We start from the raw sequence: 24,277 nt of genomic DNA, 5'->3' as shown, positions 1-24,277 counted from the left end.
ACTATCTTGCGGGTCATTCCATCAGACAGCTTTAGATCTCTGCTCAAATGGCATCTTTTCAGAGAAGCATTCTAGATTGTTCTATATAAAATATAACACCCCCACCACCTAGCACTCTATTTCTCTTAATCTGCTTTATAAATATGATTGTGCATGTCATACCTTAACATTATATTTTATAAGCTTCCTGAGACTGTTTTTTTTTAATAACCCCAGTGTCTATGAAAGTGAAGGAATATAGTACGTCTTCTGTGAATATTTGTTAAATTAGTAAATGAATTTAACTCCTCTCCTAAAAGTCCACTAATGGTGTCACATTATACCGAAATAAAATCCAAATCCTTGCCAGCCTACAGGTCTCTATATGACCAAGCCCCTGACATCTTCCCTAAGCTCTTTCTTCCAGCTTCCCACCGGTAAACTCCATATAAGAGTCCTTGACGTTTCTCACGTTTGCCAAGCACATTCCTTACATAAATGTGGTGTCTTGGTTGTTTGGGGGACAAATAAGAAAGACAAATTCTTATTCCTAATCCATTCATGTGGGTGTAAACTCTTGTAAATCAGAAATTTTAATGAGGTTACTTAGGGAAAACTGTGGCCCAGCCAAGTCAGGGGACTTAATCCTATTAAATGGAGGCCATATAGATCAGGTCACACAGAGAGGAAAGAGCCAGAAGCGGAAAGTTAGTGGAACCCAGAAGAGAAAGGAGAAGACAAAAATGGCCACCATATGCATTGCCATGTGGCAGCAAAGCCAACAACCAAGTATCATTGGCAGCCACCTCAAGGATGCCACTGTTTTCCTGGCAAAAGTATCATCTCGTTGATGTCCCAATTTTGTACATCTTCTAGCCTCAAAATCATGAGCCAATAAATTCCTTTTGTTTAAGCCAATCCATTTCAGGGTGTTTAAACCAATCCATTCCAGGGTTTTGGCAACTAGAAAACTAAAACAGGTGCTTTCCACTTTCAGGTCCCTCTCTGTCTAGAAAGTTATTTCTTCAGATATTTCTGTTCTGCTTTCTCTACCTTATTTAAGTTCCTACTGAAATGCCACTTCCTCATTGTGGCCCCATAAAGCTCTTATTCGACTGCCATATCCTTTGTTCCTGATCATAGCTCTCTTCACTTTCTGGCATTATATTACATAATTTTTATTTTAAATCTGTTTGTCCCTTTAGAATGTAGGGTCCATAAGGGTGGGGGCTTTTATTTGTTTACTGCCATATCCCTAAAAAATTAGAAGACTTCCTAGAATATAGTAAGTGTTCAGTTAATATCTGATCAGTTAAATGCATATTTCATGGGGTTGTTTGGGGGATTAACAATACAATGTGTTGTGATATCAATATAAAGCAGCTGCTGGTACCTAGCAATATAATAAACATTAATTCAATAATAGTACTACATAAATGGTACTAACTATGTACCAGTCACTTTCCTAAGTTTTACTCCTTTAAGATTTATAATATTAAGAGAGGATGTCTTCTTCCCATTTATAGATTAGGAAACCAAATGTAGAGTGATTAACTTGCCTGAAATCTTGGTTTTGGGTGGAGCACTAGCAGTTGCATCCAGGCAGCTTGGCTCCAGTACCTATGTGTTTACCATTACACTAAGTCACTTCTCCAATGTCATTTGCTAATAGTTGGTGTTTTGGTTTGCTAAAGCTGCTGAAATACAACATATCAGAAATGGATTAGATTTTACAGAGGGGATTTGTTAAGTTAAAGTTACAATTTTAATGCTGTGAAAATGTCCAAATTAAGGCACCAAGAGAACACTGTTTCAGAGGAAAGGCAGCTGCATCCAGGGTTCCTCTCACACTTGGGAAGGCACATGGCAACATCTGCTGGCACTTCTCTCCAAAATAGCACTATGGGCTTTTATTTCGTCTCTCTCTTAGCTTCTCTGGGCTCTGAGCTCTTTCCAAAATGTTTCTTCCTTAAAAGACTCCAGCAAGTGGCTTAAGACCCACCTTGAATGGGCAGGGTCACAGCTCCATAGAAACCACTTTATCAAGAAGTCCCACCCAACAATAGGTCTGCCCTCACAAGATTGCATTAAAAAAACACAAGCTTTACTGGGGTACATAACAGACTCAAATCAGCACAGTTGATTTTTAATTATTATTATTAATATTAGTAGTGGTAGTATTAATGCTACTGCTAACATCATCATTTTAGGAATCTGAATTTTAAACAGAATCTTATTTGCTTTTTATTCCTACCACTTGAAGAAAAGTTTATCAACATATTCAGAAGTCTGGTAATTTAAGAATTATGATAGGGTGAGAAGGACAAAATATTTTTTTGCAATTTTAGAAATCACTCAATAATGATCCCCATGTATCATGGTTCATGTGTCAACGTGGTCAAGTGGTGGTACTTGTTTGTCTGGTTGGGCAAGTGCTGGCCTGTCTGTTGTGATGAGGACATTTCATAGGATTAAATCATGATCACGTCAGCTGCATCCACAGCTGATTCCATTTATAATCAGCTAAGGGGAGTGTCTTGTGCAATGAGTGATGCTCAATCTAATCACCGGAAGCCTTTTAAGGAGGATTCAGAAGAGTCAGGCTCTCTTTCTGCTTCATTCGATGAGCCTCTCTCCTGTGGAGTTCGTCCAGACCCTCCATTGGAATCGTTAGCTTCACAGCCTGCCCTGTGGATTTTGCAGTCTGTGTTCCCACGGTTATGTGGAACACTTTTATAAATTTTATATTTGCAAGTGTTTTCTGTTGATTCTGTTTCTCTAGAGAACCCTAACTAATACAACTTGGTACCAGGAGTGGTTCTTAAGAAACAGAATCTAAAAAATGGGCTTTTATGAATGGTTTTCTACTCTGACTGGACTCAAAGGCACTAAAGACTCTGATTTCCATAATCAGAAGGACATTTCCAATCCATAGAGTGAGTTGGCAAAAGAGATAGTCAAAATATCGTCAGTCAATTCTCCTAATTCTTTGTTTGTATGAAGCCAGGCTGTGGGGGATAATGTCTTTAACACCTTTACAGAGTTTTGTGGAAATAAGAGGTATAGAAATGTTGACTGGTTGTTGTTAGATACACTGGATACATTAAGGAGTGAAAGGGTTAGACTTAAGGCTTCAAACGAGAAGCTTTAGCACCATCTGACAGATGTAGAACTTTCTATGAGTATCCTGAAGGAAAATCTTACTTCCTGTAGCCCTAGACTTCTGATCTCGGAAAGTCAGACTCAGAATCTTATTGTTAGAGTAGCAACCTTACAACATAAACTGAAATCTCAATGCTGCATGGTGTCTGCTGTTAAAGTGAGGACATGGATTAGAAAGGAGTGGGACCTTGAAAAATGGGATGGTGACATATGGATTGATAATGATGTCGGGGGTGAGGTTGAAACTTTAGGTCATGCTGAGTCTTCTCTAGATAACTCTGTAATACTCTGCCCTGAGGACATAGCCACCCTACCTCCAGCCTGCTTTGAGGAATTGGCCACCCAACCTCCTTCTGAAGGGATTAGATCCAGAGTGATTAATCCTGTTGCACCAGATGAAACTGCAGATGAATACCCTGAAGCAAATGGCTTGAAAGATATTTTTAATTCTTTTCATGACCCACCCTCACCACTCCTCATTTCTTCCAGACCTATAACTAAAGTCCCAACAGGCCCCTAAAGGTGAGGTACAAAGTATCACACATGAGGAGGTTTGTTATACTCCAAAAGAACTGTGTGAGTTTTCCAATTTATATAGACAGAAATCAGGGGAGTATGTGTGGCAATGGATTTTAAGGGTGTGGGATAATGGTGGGAGGAATATAAGGCTGGATAAGATTGAATTTATTGATATGAGCCCACTAAGCAGAGATTCTGCATTCAATGTTATAGTTCAAGGGGTCAGAAAAGGTATTAACAGTTTGTTTGGATGGTTGGTTGAAACATGGATCAAAAGGTGGCTGACATTACCTGAGGGTGAAATGCCAGAATTGCCCTGGTATAACGTAGATGAGGGGATCCAGAGGCTTAGAGAGACTGGAATGTTAGAGTGGATTTATCATGCAAAGCCTGCTCTTACACTCTAGGAATGTCTGGAGGATGCACCTTTTACCAGAACAGTGAGAAATAAATTTGTGAGACTAGCGCCATCATCCCTGAAGGGGTCTATAGTTGCACTATTCTGTAGGTCAGATATTACTGTGGGAACTGCTGTCACTTGCTGGAATTCTTAAACACAATGGGGATAATCGGATCTAGAGTTGGCAGAAGCCAGGTGGCAGCACTTAATCACCAAAGACAGGGTATGTGGCTATTATACAGACAGCAAACTGAAAGCAGGAGTCAAAATTATATGACACGCAGAGATTTGTGGCATTGGCTAGTAAATCATAGGGTACCTAGCAATACAATAGAAGGGCAGTCTACTAAATTCTTGTTTGAGCTGTATAAACAAAAGAGTTCTAGGGCAAGTGAACAGAAGTCTAACCTGAATTACAAAAACACAGAGTCATGACCCCTTAATCAATTTCCAGATTTGAGACAGTTTACAGACCCAGAGCCCCTTGAATGAAGGGGAGGCCAGGTCCCTTTAGGGGAGAACCCTGTTACACTGCCACAAATTTATACTGTTAATCTTCCCCCAAGCCTTCCCCAAGGAGACCAACAGTCTTTTACTATGGTAACTGTGCACTGGGGAAAAGGAAATGATCAGATATTTCGGGGATTAGCAGACACTGGTTCAGAAGTGACATTAATTCCAGGGGACCCAAAACATCACTCTGGTCCACCAGTCAGAGTGGGGGCTTATGGAGGCCAGGTGATCAATGGAGTTTTAGCTCAGGTCCATCTCACAGTGGGTCCACTGGGCCCCCAGACCCATTCTGTAGTTATTTCTCCAGTTCCAGAATGTATAATTGGAATATACATACTGAACAACTGGCAGAATCCCCACATTGGTTCTCTAACTTGAGCAGTGAGGGCTATTATGGTGGGAAAGGCCAAGTGGAAGACACTAGAACTATCTCTACCTAGCAAAATAGCAAATCAGAAGCAATACTGGATTCATGGAAGGATTGTAGAGATTACTGCCACTCTTAGGGACTTGAAGGAGGCAGGGCTGGTGATTCCCACAACATCCCCATTCAACTCTCTTATTTGGCCTGTGCAGAAAACAGATGGGTCTTGGAGGATGACAGTGGATTATCAAAAGCTCAACCAGGTGGTAACTACAATTGCAGCTGCTGTTCCAGATGTGGTATTATTGCTTGAGCAAATCAATACATCCCTTGGTACCTGATATGCAACTATAGATCTGGCAAATGCTTTTTTCTCAATACCTGTCAGTAAGGACCACCAAAGACAGTTTGCTTTCAGCTGGCAAGGTCAGCAATATACTTTCACTGTCTTACCTCAGGGGCATATAAACTCTCCAGCCCTATGTCATAATCTTGTCTGCACGGACCTTGATCATTTCTCCCTCCCACAAGACATCACATTGGTCCATTATATTGATGACATCATATTGGTTGGACCTGTTGAGCAAGAAGTAGCAACTATTCTAGACTTACTGGTAAGGCATTTGCATGTCAGAGGATAGGAGATAAATCCAACAAAAATACAGGGGCCTTCCACCTCAGTGAAATTTCTAGGTGTCCAGTGGTGAGGGCCATGTCAAGATATCCCTTCTAAAGTGAAGGATAAGTTGCTACATCTGGCCCCTCCTATGACCAAACAGAAGCAGAACACCTAGTTAGTCTCTTTGGATTTTGGTGACAACATATTCCTCATTTGGGTGTGCTACTCTGGTCCATTTATTGAGTGACCAGAAAAGCTGCAAATTTTGAGTGGGGATCTGAACAAGAGGAGGCTCTGTGACACGTTCAGGCTGCTGTACAAGATGCTCTGCCACTTTGGTCCAAATGATCCAGCAGATCCAATGGTACTGGAAGTGTCAGTGGCAAATAGAGATGCTGTCTGGAGCCTTTGGCAGGCCCCTATAGGAGAATCACAATGCAGACCCTTAGGATTTTGGAGCAAAGCCTTACCATCTGCTGCAGATAACTACTCTCCTTTTGAGAAACAGCTTTTGGCCTGCTACTGGACCTTAGTAGAGACTGAACGCTTAACCTTGGGCACCAAGTTACCATGAGACCTGAGTTTCCTATCATGAGCTGGGTGTTGTCTGACCCACCAAGCTATAAAATTGGGCATGCACAGCAGCATTCTATTGTAAAATGGAAATAGTCTGTATGAGACAGGGCCAGAGCAGGTCCTCAAGGCACAATTAAGTTACTTGAGGAAGTGGCCCAAATGCCCATGGTCTCCACTCCTGCCACATTACCTTCTCTTTCCCAGACCAGAGTTATGGCCTCCTGAGGAGTGCCTTATAGTGAATTTATTGAGGAAGAGAAAACTTGGGCCTGGTTTACAGATGTTTCAGCATGATATGCAGGTACTACCCGAAAGTGGACAGCACTACAACCCCTTTCTGGGGTGTTCTTGAAGGACAGTGGTGAGGAGAAATCCTCCCAGTGGGCAGAACTTTGAGCAGTGACCCTTTCCTCAGGAACTCCTGTCACTGCCCAATGGGCTCATGAACAAAGTGGTCATGGTGGTAGAGATGGAAGTTAAGCATGGGCTCAGCAACATGGACTTCCACTCACCAAGACTGACTTAGCTACAGCCACTGCTGAGGGTCCAATCTGCCAGCAGCAGAGACCACACTCAGCCCCCGATACGGCACCATTCCCTGAGGTACCAGCCAGCTATGTGGTGACAGGTTGATTACATTGGACCACTCCCTTCATGGAAGGGGCAGTGATTTGTTCTAACTGGAATAGACACATACTCTGGATATGGGTTTGCTTTCCCTGCACGCAATGCTTCTGCCAAAACTACCATCCGTGGGCTTACAGAATGTCTTATCCATCATCATAGTGTTCCACACAGCATTGCTTCTGATCAAGGAACACACTTCACAGCAAATTAAGTGTGGGAATGGGCACATGCTCATAGAATTCTCTGGTCTTACTAAGTTCCCCATCATCCAGAAGCAGCTGGGTTGATAGAACGGTGGAATGGCCTTTTGAAAATTCAATTATGGTGCCAACTAGGTGGCAATACCTTGAAGGGCAAGGGTAATGTTCTCCAGGAAGCTGTATAAGCTCTGAATCAGCGTCCACTGTATGGTGCCATTTCTCCCATAGCCAGGATCCATGGGTCCAGGAACCAGGGGGTGGAAATGAGAGTGTACCACTCACTACTACCCTTATTGATCCACTAGGAAAATTTTTGTTTCCTGTCCCTGTGACCCTGAGCTCTGCTGCTCTACAGGTTTTTGTTCCAAACAGGGTAGTGCTTTTACCAGGAGAAACAACAATGATTCCACTGAACTGGAATCTAAGACTGCCACTTGGTCACTTTGGACTACTGATGCCCCTGAATAAACAAGCCAAGAAGGGGATTAAATTATTGTCTGGGATGATTGACCCTGACTATCAGGTGGAAGTAAGACTGCAACTACACAATGGTGGTAAAGAAAAGTTTTCTTGGAATATAAGAGATCCCCTAGGACATCTTTTAGTAGTCCATGCCCTGTGATTAAAATCAATGGAAAACTGCAGCAACCCAATCCTGGTAGGACTACCATTGGCTCTGAAACTTCAGGAATGAAGGTTTGGGTCACCCCACTAGGCAAACATCCATGGCCAGCTGAAGTGCTTACTGAGGGTAAAGGGAACAAGGAACAGGTAGTAGAAGAAGGTATTAATAAATATGAACTATGATCACATGATCAGTTATAGAAATGAGGACTGTAATGTTGTTATTTTCATGTTATACTATTTAAATTGTAAGATATCAAGTTTAAGAATGAATATTACCCAAGGACTTGCACCCACTCTGGAGAGATTTAATGTATTTCCAGCTATATGCAGGACAGTTGAGTATTGTTAGGTGAAAGAAAAAATGTGTATTTTATTGTTTTTTATTTAGAAATTAGGTATGGTTTAAGGTGATATGTACAGCTGCCATGTTGACAAGGGGTGGACTGTCATGGTCAGGTTCATGTGTCAACTTGGTCAAGTAGTGGTATCTGTTTGTCTGGTTGGGCAAGTGCTGGCCTGTCTGTTGTGATGAGGACATTTCATAGAATTAAATCATGATCATGTCAGCTGCATCCACAGCTGATTCCATTTGTAATCAGCCAAGGGGAGTCTCTTCTGCAATGAGGGATTCTTAATCTAATCACTGGAAGCCTTTTAAGGAGAATTCAGAAGAGACAGGCTCTCTTCCTGCTTCAGCCAGCAAGCCCCCCCTGTGGAGTTCGTCCAGACCCTCCATCAGAATCATTAGCTTCACAGCCTGCCTTGCAGATTTTGGACTCTGCATTCCCACAGTTATGTGAGAAACTTCTATAAATTTTATATTTGCAAGTATTTCCTGTTGATTTTGTTTCTCTAGAGAACCCTAACTAATACACCATGCTTCCCCTATAACTATTGTAATCCACTGCCAATGTCTGTCATCCACAGGAGAATGAACAATCAATGGCCATATCTACTATGGATCAAGCTATCTCAGGTGCCTTGAATAGGGCCAGTACAAAGTAGGTGGTCATTAAATATTTGTGAAGTAAATAAATGCATGAAGAAATGGAAGAATGAATGGAAAGTTGGTGACCATAGAAAGAAATCTCAAGGTTGATGATTATTCCAGGAATCTTCATTTCAGGTATTCTCTCAGTGTTTCATAGAGCAGTCTTTGTGTGATTTTTGATATGGTACAATTAATTTCTGTCACAATTATGCTGGTTTAATAAATGAAAGTGGAAATAATTCCACCAGAATGGTCTTTTTTGCTGTCTAAAATGGCTGTGTTCAAATATCTATATAGATAAACAGATTTTTTTTTTATTTGCATGGGCAGGCACCTGGAATCAAACCTGGGCCCCAGACATGGGAAGTGAGAACTCTGCCACTGAGCCACGGTGGCCTGTCCAGATGTGCACAAATATTTTATGTTTGCTAAAGCATGATAAATGTTTATAATAGATGATTTTCCATATACTCCTTTAGAATAAATTTACTTGAAACAAAATCTTGTTTAGCTACATCCATATTTCATTAGATATTTTTCAAAACAATCCTGCAGGCCACCCCAAACTTAAGTTTTTCTCTCCCGTACCCATTGGAATATCCCTAATTCTTCACATAAGCCCCCCTCTTGCTCTCTTTCAGGTGGTTTATTCATTCAGTCCCTCATGGACTAAAGATTTACTTGGTTCCTATACTGTCATTTTATCATATTTGCAAAACTAGGAGGTTAGATTACTCAGAGAGAGTGATCACAAGATGTGTGTGTAATTGTTGCCCAGGGAGGCACACATAGATCACTTGATTCAGACGTCAGTACTCTTGCTGCTATATAGCAGGTGAGAGCCCTACATCCTAAGGCTAAAAGAAAAATAAGGTATGTGCTCTCTCCCCAAGGAGAGTCATAAATCAGTGAACGTTCATAAATTAATCTTTACTCCATTTCTGCTTACAAGTTTCATTTCAATTGCTCATTTCACAGCTTTTTAAGTTCCAGAACAACACTGCCATCGCCACCCATGTAAATCTGTCCAACTATTCCCGGAAACATTTTAGAATTATTTTGAATCTTAATACTAAGTTGAAAAAAACTAGGATTTAGTATTCATGTTCAAAAATGAAAAAAAGAGGACTTTGCTGGGCACCCGTACTCTCTATCACCAGCGTCTGCTTCCATGTAGGCTGCTAGCTCAGGGCATCTAAACTTGCAGCCACCTGCTGAGGGCCCAAGCAGCGTTCGAATGGGCTTTCCTCCATAATCTACATGTAGAGTCCAAGAACTCCAGGGCAGCTTAGGCTGTGACTCTAAGGGTGCCTGCAGCTACCAGTGAGAAGAAGAGATGAATTGTAGAAGAAAGAGCCCGTTCGGAGGGCTCTCTTAAGGGAATTGATGGCCAGCCTACAGCACCCACACATTTAACCACATCTATGGAGAACGAAGGGAATGAGATGGAGGGAGACGGTGGACATAGGCCCTGTGCTTTTCAAGAGACAGTAATGACGAAAGACTGGAGATCAGAGGCAAGGTGATGGGGTGTCAAGGCTTTTCTCTGAGGGGCTCTGAGTGATGAATGCACCCGGGTCTGGGGAAGACGAGAGAAAAATCCTGGGAGAAGACTAGAGGGAGAGCGGTGGGCTCGGGCAGATAAAGGTGCACTCGCTGCCAGGAATCCAACTAGAATAAAAGCACAGTGTGCTTTTAACATAAAGAGCAATGCTCAAGATATGGCAAAGAGTTACAAAAATCAAAGGTATTTTCTGGTTTCTGTAAAAAAGAAGCATGAGTGGCTGAACGGAAGTAAGCTATTCTTCAATGACCATTATCTGGGCACCTCAGCAAAATAAAGAGTTTTCTAATCAGTGCATTTGCTGATTTCTTTGTTGATGAAATAGATGAACAGAAAATTAATTTGATGTATGCTTGATGAGTAGAAGAACTCAAGTTGAAGGGGATTTTAGAGATTGCTTATTTTAACAATTTTACCTATGAAGGTTCTCATTTAAGAACTTAACTAAATTATATTGTGGCCTAAATGAGTAATGAATACCCAGAATGGAATAGTAAAAGGCATAGTCACGTGGTTTCTAATTTATGATACTATATAAGATGTGGGGAAACTGACTATTGGTCAGGATTCAGTCAGGAGACAGACGTGACGCCAAGGATTTGAATAAGGAAAATAAAATATAAAGACTCACTAACTAATAAAAAGATAGTTAAGAACTCAAAGAGGTGAATGAGGTGTCTCAGTGGTATGGAAATAACAGCTGCAAGAACAGCCCTTGCCTCTAGAACCAAGGGAGAATGAACAAAAGCAGCATTTATAAAAATTAAAAAGACACCCCTCAGCCCCACTTGTAAGGCTCAAGCATGTGGAGGGGTTGTGGCTCCCAGATGAATGCAGCAGTGCTGGAGGGTCCCGTCAGGTGAGGGCCCTGTGAGCCTGTCCTCAGGAGCAACCTCCAGGTGGCAGCAGGGACTCTTCAGAAGCCCCTGAGGTGGACACTGCCAGCCACCCCCCACCCCCAAATCTGCCAAGTTCCACAGGAAAGAAGATGCTGGAAGGCAGAAGCAAAGTCCTCTCCTCCTGGTCTGGTTTGGCAGTAACCCCCTTTAATGCAAACCTTAACATCAAGTCAACTGGAAAAGAAGAACTGTCCATAGCATCCAGGTAGGGTAAATGAGAATTGGAGCAGAGAGGCAATTAGGAAAAAGTATTAAGTATTGATGTATTAAGAACTAATTCATTGGGATCAACGAATTAATTGACAATGCATAATTAATAGCTGGCATGCTGGTGCTTTCACCACGCCTGGATGAGGAAACTGATATTGATAAAGCTGTATAAAATGACATGTTTATGTTCACATTCACAAAAACTTCTAAGGTCCTAGTTCTAAACTTGTAATTTCACCAGGAAATTATACCAGAGGTAGTATTTATTAATTTAACTTTTTAATTGAAGACTATAGATGACTATAGAACTCAGTGAATTTTTACAAAAGTATACATTTCTATCATCACTACCCAAGGCAAGACCTAGTCTATTACCAGCTCCCTGAAGCAGCATTATCATCCCCTCCAAAGACACAATTATTCATTTTTCAAGGTTCCCTTAAAAAATGCTACTTGCTTTCTTATATTTAGTGTAATTAGTAGGGGGTTCCAAAACAAAACAAAAATGGAAGCACCTCTTTATAATGGAGATTAAGCACTCACAAACCTACTCATTAATTTATAACTTATTTAATTTTGTTATCCTATGATTCTCCCTAAAGCCATCAAAACATTCTATGGAAATGATTTTGCTACCTTATTTTAGGGGTAAGTCAATAATTAGCAAGTTTTTTTCTCAGTGTTCCATGGGAAAAGGGAATCAACTATTCAAATATTAAAATATATACACATATATATTTATATATATCCCTCTGTCCTTTTGCATACAGAGGTAATTCAGGTTTTTTGAGAAAAGCTATTTCCACTAATGCTAAACTGTTTTCTTAATGTGAGAAAATACTACATTTATGCAAAATAAATAAATAACCATACAAATAAATAAAGTATCCACAAAAACAATAACAACAGAGCGGTGCAATGGTAGTTCAGTGACAGAATTCTCGCCTGCCAGCTGGAGACCCAGGTTCGATTCCTGGAGCCTGCCCATGCCAAAACAAAACAAAACAAAACAATAACAACAAAAACCTTAGCAAAGATTTGGATTTCTAAAGAGTTAATTTAAATATATGTAAAACAATATTTTAAGCATATATTATGTTCTTTTCCAAGACTCATAACATTTAACATTATCAAAGGTAGAATGCTTTTTTGAATATAATTTTATTGAGAGCAGCAAAAGTAAAGTAAAAGATTAAGTAACGAAGCAGGGTGTTTCTTTTTTCTTTCTTTCTTTCTATATTTTAAGATGGAAATTTGAATTTTAGAACTGTTGAAAGGTTTTCAGTTGAATAAATTTCTCCAATTAGTCAGTTTGGGCTTGGTAATCCAAGACACTTAAATATTGGATATTCTAATATTTTGTTAGCCCTGTGCATTTCTAGATTTCGAAACCCATTTTAATATTTTACATTGTTATTATTTACATGTAAACTTTAAGTACTACTATCATTCTGAAAGTCAGCCCATTAAACTACAAAATTTATCTTTTTCTTACTAGCTTTCCATCACAAGTCAAAAGTCTTTGAACTTACGATTAGGCTTCATAGCCTGAAGGTGATGAGTGTTTTTCCAGAAGGTTTTCAGATTTTTTTTAATGTCTGCCTCCTTTGCTGGACTTGGTTCAAAATTTACTAATGTGAAGCATACCTTAAACAGCCTTGGTTCCATGTTTTTCAAATTTTATTTTATTTTATTGCAATTCCCTAAGAGCACTTACAACCAGCATATTTTTTAAAGTTTTATATTTAATAATATTTTGTTGGTTCTTTGTTTCTTGTTATAATGGAATTTCAAAGATTAAGCAAATTTTCAGAGATCCCAGAAAACCCCATCTGTACACTTCAGTGTGAAATTAGGTTTCAGAAATTAAGGAATATAGTGTAAATATTTTCTGCATTACCCATTTTTTGCATTAAAAATGAGAAAGACTACCGATGGATTTGTTTTAGTGAGAAAAGTGCTATTTTCAAGTAAAATACAGATAGTTTACTACATAGACCATATTTTATTCTTAATCGTGCTCAGTAACCGCTTGCGTTTTTACACAAGGAAATGATGTCAGGAACTGACTTATTATTTTCAAATACAAAGGTTATCACACACAATAATTTTTCTAGCTTACCTTATTCACTTCAAATTGTTTTAATTAATACGCTTAATAATTTCATTAAATGCATATGCTTAAAGTGCGTCACAAAAATAAGGCCACATTTAGAGTTTCCCAGCTTTAAGTATAAGACTCGTCGATGCTCACCGACTTGCTGCATCCGCCTGGAAGGAGACACAGCCACATGCACTCCTACGCACACAGCTCAGGGATTCACTCTGACCCCAGGCCTCTTCTCTGTTCCATCTCCCAGCTAATTTTTATTATTATTCCAGGTCTCTTCCTTTTCCTTCCTTCCTTCTCACCCACGCAACAAAACCACCCACTGAAATCCTGAGTTCTGCTCTCAGCACTTTTTCAGAACTTGTACCCTGTCCCGCTTCCCTACAGAAAGACGCATGCATGCCGTATTCCTCTTCAGAGACTCCTTGCTCACCTGAGCGCTACAATCATTCACCAACCCTTGCACTTCCCTATGTACGTTCAGAACTTGCTTCTCAGCTCTTCCATTTCCCTTTCCATTTCAAAACAGTTCTTTGGAAAGTACCATCAAATGTCCCCAAAAGCAAATTCAGTGAACCAATGCTGTAAGAGGGTTCATTTAGATGAGAGATTTTTGCAAAACTGTTATTAACACTGAAGTACATTATGCTTAGTGCCTAAATGATTGCATTTTCATTTGCAATGTGGACGTACTGCCAAGGAATGGAATGAAGCTTATATATTACAGCACACATTGCCTAGGAATCCATGTGTTACAGAGCTCCTCAGAACGAGCCTTGATAAGTCTCAGGTGAAGTCTGGTATTGGGTGAAAGTTAGACTCTACCACGTATGTCATAAAAAGAATGATGTTAGGCAGTATACTAAAGAACAGTGCAATATCAAAAATGCAATAAAAGTCTCTAAATTTTTATTTTATAAATTAGATACAAAAAATGTGATAAATGTACCTCTGTTAATTTCACATATTTTTCAAATATGACTTGATGGTTTCCACTCAAATGTCAAAGCAAATATTTTTAACAATTAATTTTAAGTAAATTAATCTTATTATACTTTAAATATACTATTTTATTCATTCACTCATTCAAAAAATATTTACTGATCACCTACTATGTGTTAAATCCTGTCTCATTCACTCATTCAAAAAATATTTACTGATCACCTACTATGTGTTAAATCCTGTCCAACTACATTACCAATAAACCCTTGATTTGCATCTTACCGTGGGCCATGCGATGGAACCAGTAGTAGCCAAAGTCAACTCCTAAAAAGGTAAAATACCAAGTCCATGGAGAATCCCAAGGCAAAATGAAAAGCCTGTAGTTCTCCCAGATATAAATGTAACTGGTCAGTTCGATACTCCTGGAGAAGAGCCTGGAAAAATAAAATTTAGAAACAATGATCATGCCAGATTTTACATGTAAAATTATGCTACACTTCAGACAACATTTTACATTTAATACGTGCAGATGTGAAAACGAAACTGTTTGACCTTCTACTTTCAAACTACTCTATCATGCCTTCAAAGAGGCTCAATTTCCTTCGTATCAAAACGGCCCACAGGAGTCTCCCTTTGTTTCAGAGGCACCGTCCATATCAGCTGTTTGCACTCTCAATTTCATAGTTGGAGGCCATTCCTTTTTTATGTCTCTTGAGATAATTTTCGTGGAACCCAAACAAAACATAAATATGACAAAAATACAATTTACTTTCATGTCATTTCTAAATCTTAAGGAAGAACACAATAAAAGTCTTTATGAAGGAAATCTAAAATTTAGAATATTAATGACAGATATTTTAAAAGGGATTACAACTTGCCTTCCATATTCGCATGGTAGGGAAACACATGGTAGGAAAGATTTTACAAACAACCTGTTAGCTTGGTGGTCAACTTCTATATATTCAGACCAGGGCTTCTGAACAGCTTCATTTGCTGGCATTTGGACAGGCTAATTCTTTGTGCTAGGTCAGTGTCCTGTGCAATATTGCTCTTTGTTATATTAGTATAGGATTAGCCATATAAAATTCCAAGTTTTAGGTAAAGAAAAGTCGGTGAATATCAGTTTTATATGATTCAGTGTAATAATTTCTCCAAAACGGAGATTTTTCAACCTTGACACTATTCCTTTCTGGGCCGGATAATTCTTTGTGGTGAGGGGTTGTCATATCTTCTGTAGAACATTTAGCAGCCTCCCTGGCCTATATGTGCTGGAAACCAGCAGCACTGCTCCTCAGTCCAATTGTGACAATCAAGAAGGTTTCCAGATATTGAAATGTCTCCTGGGGGTGGGGGTGGGGGTGGGGGCAAAATTGCCCCCCGTTGAGAGCCACAAGTCTCAAAAAAACTGATCCAGAAAGAAAAATGAAAACTTAGAAAATGCAACAGAAACTTGAGATAACCTACAGCTTCTTGTGTAACCCCTAGCATATGCTGTCAAAGTACATCCATTCATGAATTTATTCAGTCATTCAACAAATTCACTTTAAGAGGCTACTTGTTGCCAGATATGTCACTAGACACTGATGACACATGAGCGAACAGGATAAACATTATCCCTTGCTTCCTGAAAGTTCCATCAGTTCAGTATTCTTTTTTAAGTTATCTTCCTTGTCAGTCCCAGCAACAGCCGATACAGGCATTCCGATACTAAGACTTCAATAAAAGAAAAAGAGTCCCTGAAAAACCCCCATTTGTAAAACAAAGAGAACCTGCCTGCAAATGAAATACTTTTTTTTTCTTTCCTGTACAGGTGCCAGATCTTGAGCAGACACCCAATTTATTACTCTGTCAACTCACTTATTAGGGTTGACACAAATCGAGCTGAAATATGCCTGACATACTGCAGTCAAGGCTTTCTTCACACTTTAGCACGAAGGCAAACTTTCCTCAAGGTGAAGGGAATGTAGGGAGAAGCTGTGGGAATTATATTCCCTGCTTTCTATCAGCAGGATGAATATGATCCTCTTCCATTATAAATGCAAAAAACCAGCCATACAGTGCCCACAACTAAAATCAATTCGCCAAAGTGATACAGCTGGGAAATGATTATCAAGCTCTGGAAAGCCCTTGATTGCAGGAAATAGCACCTACATTTTCAGAAATGTTCCCACCAGACCTTGAATCATAAACCAAAGCTCCTTCCTCTTTTTCCTCCCAATTCCTTCGCTCCCTTCCCTTCCCCGCCAGCATATGACTCTACACTCCGGAATTCAAACTTACACTCTCTAAACCCCTTCCCGTAGGAAGAAAAATATATAATAAGTGTGTACATAGTGAGCTTATTTTCTTGTGCAGAGTTGGCATACTGGGAAGCACAGGGCTTTGCATTTCCAAATACTAGATTCTTTTAATCATTAAGTTTGAATGGGAGACCAAGAAAGTGATCCAAATACGAAGAGACGGTAGACTCCTCTAACCAACAATCTATACACTTTTCTCCCATCGCCTTATTTTCTTCATAATTCCCAATAGTGGTTTTCTCCTGGATCTGATGTGTATCTTTTAGCAAATGAAAGGTAGCATATTTTTCCAACTAGGTGGAATGATTCTTAATATATTTAATATAGACACTTTCTCTCAACATGAGAAATGTGTCTTGCCAGTGTTCAGTTACCGTAAGAAGTAGGTAGAATACTGAGCTGCTCCTCCAGTAACGGGCTCCCAGAGTTTTAAAAACTTAAATTCAGTTATAACGCCAAGATTTAAAAATACTTCTTAAATTAGTATAAGTGTTCTTTGGGAATTGAGAATTACAAAACTGACTAATTTACAAAGGCATTTCAGTTCAAATTTACTCATCACCTAAAACAGAAAAGTGGTGACAGGGCTGCTGCTTTAGCTTTCAGACTCTCGAGGGAAACAAGCCCTTATAGCATCAGGCTGAATGGATGCTAACATTATCTAGTTCTCCAGATTGGTTTTGTTCTAACCATTAAGAAAACAAGTGAAATCTGATGTAATACTGTTAAAATTTCAAAGCAAATTTCAGTGTAGGTAGAATTATTGGCCCATTACTCACAGACAGATGCCAATTTATACCATTTCCTAACTGTCCTTATATCTGTGTGTACTGTCTGATTAAGCCAAATTAAGCAAAATTGAAGGAAATAAATCAGATGTATTTTTGCTCTAATAATCTTATGACTCAGAAAAGAAGTTGACATTTAAATGAGATCATTATAACTATCCTTAACATTTCAGGTAGTTATAAATTTCCTTTTGAATTCTGTATGCTGATTTTTCTCAGAAATTTTCTTATTTATGTTTTTATTTCAAAATCTCTTAAACCTGATGCAGAAACTCACACTGCTCATCTAAAAAGCTACTGCCACTTTTGCTCCATCTAGTGGAATGTTGATATTTGCTCACTAATAACAAGATAACTAATACAGCCATTATCTTCTGGAGACATAACATTTGCACTACCATCTCTCACTGCAAAATACTGTACTTATGAAATAATCACATAATTGAACTTCTTTTTAAAACAACCATATTTTTAATAAACACACTGAGGTAGATTTTTTTTTAAGAACTACATTTTCCACATTCTTTATTTTGCAGGAAAATATATTGCTCTATTGAGTGCGTACACAAGCCCAGGCAAATGAGCACAAGGAAACTTGCATTCTTTATGAAAGCTTAGTCTCCTAGAAGTTCCTGAATTTACACAATAGTAAAGGCAAAGCTTGTTTATAAGGCTCCTAAGGTACAAGTTAAGGTGAAATGAATCATTCTCTTTAACAAATAAAGTGAACAAACCGATACATTTCAAAAATAGATTTTCCTCACATGGAGTTTTCTTTTGCTAACTTCCTAAGTATAAAAATAATTAATAAAAATAATACTAATAAAACAAAAAATTAACTTTTCAATTAATAACAGATTAGCACTTTAATATTACATGAATTAGCATACTTCTTTTTTAGACAATGAATAACTGTTTATTAAAGTCGTCATCCAAAATGACAGGCTAACCTCATTTGTTAGAAATCTGACGTTGCCAAACAGTGTGGACTACAATGCTAAAAGCATTGTGTAAAAGTCCAGTACACAATTTTCCTTTACTCTTCAGTTCCACCCCCTGGAATCAAAAGTATTTCAAAGAAGTTTAATTTCCTCCTCTTTAAGTGATTTTCTTTTCTTTTTTTTTTTTTTAACAAATTGAAACTTTCTTGTCAGGAATGGAAAATTCCATGGCAGGCATGGCCAGTAAAACTGCACATGTATGGTTGAAAGTTGTGCAGCTAGCTGTATAGTAAAAATTGGCAGTGACCCATAATGTGTATTAAAAGTGGAGTGTCCCCAACTTATTTGAAAATTTGCCTACTTAAATTATCCCTCCAACCTATTGCAATTTGATTTATAATCTGCTGTTTCAACAGAATAAATGAACCCATTAAAAATAAACATACTGTAGATATTTATATCAGGAATAAAACTTCTCTGGGGAGGATGCAATTTATGGAAGCAGAAACACTGGAAGGAAGTAACAAATCGAGATCCCGGATTTCTAATGAGGGATTAGAAGTTGAATTCTGCTTAAACAAGTAGGAACAAAAAGAGATGTGACTATTTTTCACTCGTTGGCATTTAAGTCAGTGGCAGTATATTTCACATTAAAAAAATAATAAATTTAATAAAGGTTTCGATAAGTCAAGTCTAATTCTTTATGGTCACATATGCAAATAATTGATCGAGAGGACCATTGTCTACATATGATACACTATGTTTAACTTTGATGAATAGAAGTATCTGTCTATAACTTCAGCAGCTGATTAAATGGTGTGTCAAAAGCAGGTTTGTAAAGATGATATAAACTCATCCATGACTACCGTTTTCCCTTACACACAGACTCTAAGGATACAGCATGTGTCTTTCCCACCTACATGTGTGAGTTTGCTATTAATCTTTAAGATACTTCAAACTTTGTCTAATAATGAAATTGAGATCCGGGAACAAACACTGTTTTTCCTCAAAGCCTGCGCGCAGCATTCCCATTACATGAATGGTGAAGTGGAAAAATACGTTCAGGGTTTCACTTTGATTTTCAGTTCTTTTTTCAGAGGTCACAGGTATATTTGGGATTATTACCCAAAGTTTAATTCCTCACAACGGATTCTGAAAGGAGAGACTACCACATCGCCTGCACTCGCGCACCCCATGGGAGGAGTCAGCCCTCTGCAATTGGAGCAAGTGCAATGAGCCCCGGAGAGGTCGCGAGCAGCGCGGCTCCGCCGGCCGCCGCCCTCAGCTGGTAATGATTTGCATCCGGGATTCCCCTTGATGCTGTGGCTGCCACTAAAATATGGTTTTAAGGGTTTCTGTCCTTGCTGTAAGGGGATTGGATGGAATGGACCCTGAGGATCGGCTTTCCTTCTCTGCTTACACCAGCTTGTTATTGTTGTTGTTAACAGCAAAACACAAATACACCAAAATATTCTTAAAACTGCATTTTCAGATCATTTGCTTCACTGACCTCTTTCACATAAAAGGCTTTGAGACATCAAATCCTTTTCAAAACTAACATAATTACCCACATTTCATAATTGGTAACTGCTGTTCACACCTGCAAGAAAGAAAGGAGCAATTTGCTGTCCTGGTTCAAAATACAACTTGAGAAAAATGTCCTTCAAATGCAAGTTCATAACCTTTTACCTTTCTCTCAGAGGGCAACCGAGTTAACAGTTTGTGTTAGCTTAAAGAGTGTTATGGGGAGTGGATGTGAAAGAAAAGAACTGCATGTGCTAGCCCTTGAAGGACTGGTTTGTTTTTCTTTCTCCTCCCACCCCAAGCCCCCATTCACTCTCTCTCCCTAATTCTTTTATTCGTTGTTTTATTGCAAAAAGATATTTGTCATTATTCTTGGTAAACGTCTTGATACCTTGTTCTTGTCACACATTTTGCTAAACAAAAATATTGTGCTGGAGATAGCTTCTATGTTCAGTACTTACAGTGTTGTGATAAGAGAACAAAACTAACTTCACTTGTAGCCAAAGTCAAATTTGAAAAAGTAAAAGTAAAGGTGAAGCACTTATTCAACTTGCTGCCACCCTGAGTTCTTAATAAATTCATTCCAACTCAGCAAAATGTGTGACCCATATTTGCCCCTGTGGTGTACTTCTCAGTCACCAAGTTACTTTTGAAGTTCATCAACTGACCAACTTTGATAAGTCTATGCACTTAACTTTCTAAGAATTAGGTACAGTAAGCACCTGAGTATTTTTCAATAGGATTGTGGCCAATGTATTTGTTGTTCCTTTCTATTCAAGGGAGATATGAAATAGAAGGAACTATGAAAATGTAAATTCTTATTTAGGGTAATCTGGAAATGGGTGCAAATAACTTCAAATATTATTATTCTCTGATTCTGACTGCAATGTGTAACCAGGTGAATAATTTTTCAGAGTTCTTATAAAGATGATTTCATTTTAATAAATCCATCTTGGTTTCCCATTGCATGGTTCAGAGAAACATTCCAAAGCACTGAACACTTGTCACAAGTAAAGCTCTTAAAACAGTAAAATTGTATTTTGCCATCTGAAAGTTTTGATATCTGGGGTAAAAACACGATTCTGTGGTAGGGTAGAGAAGCGGTGCCTACCATGTTGTGGGGAGAACAAGTTTGGCATAATCTTGAAGATTATGCCATCTATGCGTTGATGAAAGAAATGAATCCAAGTTGGCCACAGGATGAAACCAGGCAGAGAGAAGGATGAGTGAAGATCTGGGCAATGGTAAGCAGTAGAAGATGGATGGAATCCAACAATGGAAGGAGAGTGAAGGGATCAGAGGCAAAGCTGGACAGACAGAGGCCTCTGTAGGTCATGAAAGGATTTTGTACGTTGTTCCCAGGCATACATGGAACTGGTGGAGAGTTTCTGCCACATTCACATTATAGAAATATATAGCGGGCAAGCATAATAGCCCTGAAGACAGGGCACCAGTTTAAGAAACCATTGTAGCAACCCAGAGATTTGGGTGACCTGGACTGGGGAATGGTTGCACCCCACTCTATGTAAATTGACTGAGGCAAAATAAAATTTCCAAAAGAAAACTAGTTCATAATTCAGGCTGGAAAAAGGGTTAAGGCAACTGAGTCACTTACCTTCAGCACAAATTTTAGTGCCGGTATCAGTGGGGTATCAATAACCACATTAGTCTAAATAAATAACACTTAGAACAATATATTTTTTAAATGAATGCAAAAATAATCCAGGATAAACAAAATATAGATTTTAAAGTAAAGACAGGAACTGAATTCTTTATGTAAATAGACTCTTTTCCCTCATGTAAATAGACTCTTTTCCCTCATGTAAATAGATTCTTTTTCCCTCATGTTTGGGGAACTTTACTTCATTCATTCAGTACTGTTAAGCATCTAGCTCACCGTGGAAGCCGAGAAAAAACACCAGCTGATATCGATGTTAAAGCATCATCCAGTTGACCTGGAAGTTTTCCTTTGTGAATCCAGCTGAAAACCAATTCAAGCAGTATCAAGGAAATGAAAAATGGAGTTGCCTGGAAAGGAAATTGCAGAGAAGAAATGTTATTATGCTCAGTATGAAATTCTTCCATATTTCCTGATCAGTCATTCCAGAAGTGGGAGACCCAGAGTGGAATCTCATAGCAGGAGATGGAATGCACCTATCCTAGAGGAACATTTCCTACACAATGGGAAAAACAAGTCTAATTATTTGGGACACATTCTACACATGTGCTCAAATTCTGTCATACAGTTTGGACAGGAAGCATAAGCATAGATATAACTGTGATCACTGTGCCAGGAAAATAAGATTAGCAGGGACATGATCCAACTTATATCTAAAAACAAAATTTAAACTTAAGTTAAATAATTGGATGCTGATCATCCACATGTGACCAAAAGTAGACCCGCTTTATGAAGTCTTCCTGAAGGATGCATACAATTTAGTTTTTCAAGTTAGCATTACTCAAATTTTAATGATGAAAATGAAACCATAGAAGCAAGGAGTAGATTATTTCAGAGACCTAAGGGAATTGAAAATATTTGTTTCAACAGCCATTTAGATTTTATTTATTCAGCTTTAACTTTGTTTGAAAGGCTCCGCTACTGATGGTCTAGTACTGTATTTTAGGTTTTGTTTCAAAATAAATAATAATGAATTATAAATCCACATCTTCTTTAAGAAAATCAGGAAGAAAGAGCAATATCAACTCCTGAAAAAACTGTGGGCTTCATTCATCTTAGAGCTGATCTTGAGTTTTCAAGTTGTCTAAACTGAACTCCCAAGAACATTTTCTCTGATGTCATTTTTTTTCTATTTCTGGCCTGAGCTAGTAAGTGCTGGAGAAACAACTTTGACAGGGTGGGGAACTTCAGTATTCAAGTTCTAATTCTGGATATTTCCACTTCCAATCATAGCCAGGAACCAAAAGTGAAAAGTGCCTCTGAACACTTTAGTTTCAAAGAAAACTTGGTACAAGTTCAAACTTGGGAAGTCAGAGTTGGACTCATTCAGTACGATACTTCATTCCACAGGACTGTTCTACCAAACTAAAGAAGAAATATTTTCTTGGGAGATAGTGCCTAAGTTAACTGTTTGAAAACCAAAATTGTTATGAAGTTTACTGATGGGGTGTTTGACATTGAGCTCCCAATAGACAAATGTGTAATGCCATCATGTCTAGGAAATTTTTTTAAAGGTTTATCACATTCCGACACATAAGGGGGGAAATTTATAGAAGAAGATGGCTGTGGATACAGTACAGAAATTCAAATCAGGTAGAAATTCTACATTTGTTCCATATCTTTAAGAAGCAGAATTATTTTTGCTAGGATTTAACAATTTGAAGAAAGTGAACAAAACCCCAGGATATGTTTACTTCATTCTTATTAAGGTAAAGCAAGGGTAGCCTCTTCCCATTTAGTCTCACCTCTTTTACGTAATCAGGCACCTCTTCTAGGGCTTGGAATGACGTTTCATTGGGCTTCATCATGTAAAACATCATGCGAATTCCCTGGGAAACCGAAACATCCTGTTGGGCTCCCGGGCTCTTCATCTCAGCCCTTTTTGGTTCCCAGCTGGAGAATATTTATGATTCAATGGTTGAAGCCAGAGAATGAACAAGGAGGATGAGCTGTGCAGCACAGAATAAGGCCTTTGTCAGAGAACAGAGCTAGAAACAAAGCTCCACAGAGAGCTTGACCAATAGCAAATTCTGCCTAAGAAGACAAGAAAACATAGGGGTCAAGAGTGAGTCCAGAGTTCAGTGGGTACTCTCCCAGAAGCATAGTGCATAGGCGGGGGGTGGGGTGGGGGAGCGGAGCACTAGCCTGTCATGCCCAAATCAAGGGAGCAAAGTTCAATTGGACTATAGCTGAACTAACTTATCACTGGAAAAAAAAAAAAGCAAATAAAATGCACTGCCTTGGAAAGGGAAAAAATGAAAGTGATAGCATCGGTAAAAGTTCACTGTGAAAAAGTAAGCAGGAATTCAAGGGTCAAATCACATGAGGAATATTCATTTTTTTCTCTTTGGAAATTCACATTGCATTCCAATTTGTAGTCTCTCCCCAGAGTCATATTTCCTAAGAGGACAGAGTGCTCCAATCTCACTGAAGAATACTTAGTTTGAAAGTCAGCTAGCACTGGATATATAGTACTGGCTGTTATTGTTTGCATATTTCTGCCTCTGATCCTAGATTTGAATGTCTTTAGACCAATTCACAGGCTTTGGCTTATTTCATGGTTTACATTGTTTAATGAAATCTTGACTGGTCCTATCTTTTCTATTCTTGGAAGCTGCCGACATGCTGCTGGGAGTCCTCTTCTCTGCTTCCCAGCAGGGGCCAAGCTATTGTGCCCTTTAGGAAGATTAGAAGACACCGAGTTGTTTACATCAGCACTGTGTGGAGCTCGTCAGAATAGCTCC

General features: G+C 38.8%; 1 protein-coding gene across 2 annotated transcripts in view; it reads right to left on the bottom strand.

The window, feature by feature from the left end:
- Positions 1-23,562, bottom strand: part of AGMO (alkylglycerol monooxygenase) — a 338,562-nt gene extending 315,000 nt beyond the window's left edge. For both annotated transcript variants that reach the window (XM_077163065.1, XM_077163063.1), the window contains exons 1-3: positions 23,279-23,562; positions 21,753-21,883; positions 14,585-14,736 (exon numbers count right to left, since the gene is read on the bottom strand). In XM_077163065.1, the coding sequence (XP_077019180.1) occupies positions 14,585-14,736; positions 21,753-21,883; positions 23,279-23,404 (409 nt within the window). In that variant the 5' untranslated portion in view covers positions 23,405-23,562. The remainder of the gene's footprint in view (positions 1-14,584; positions 14,737-21,752; positions 21,884-23,278) is intronic.
- Between the last annotated feature and the right edge of the window lie 715 nt (positions 23,563-24,277).

Source organism: Tamandua tetradactyla, chromosome 1, assembly GCF_023851605.1.
Source record: "Tamandua tetradactyla isolate mTamTet1 chromosome 1, mTamTet1.pri, whole genome shotgun sequence".
Taxonomy (NCBI): Eukaryota; Metazoa; Chordata; class Mammalia; order Pilosa; family Myrmecophagidae; genus Tamandua; species Tamandua tetradactyla.
Note: the sequence above shows the minus strand (reverse complement) of the source record. Positions and strands in the feature narration are given on the sequence as shown.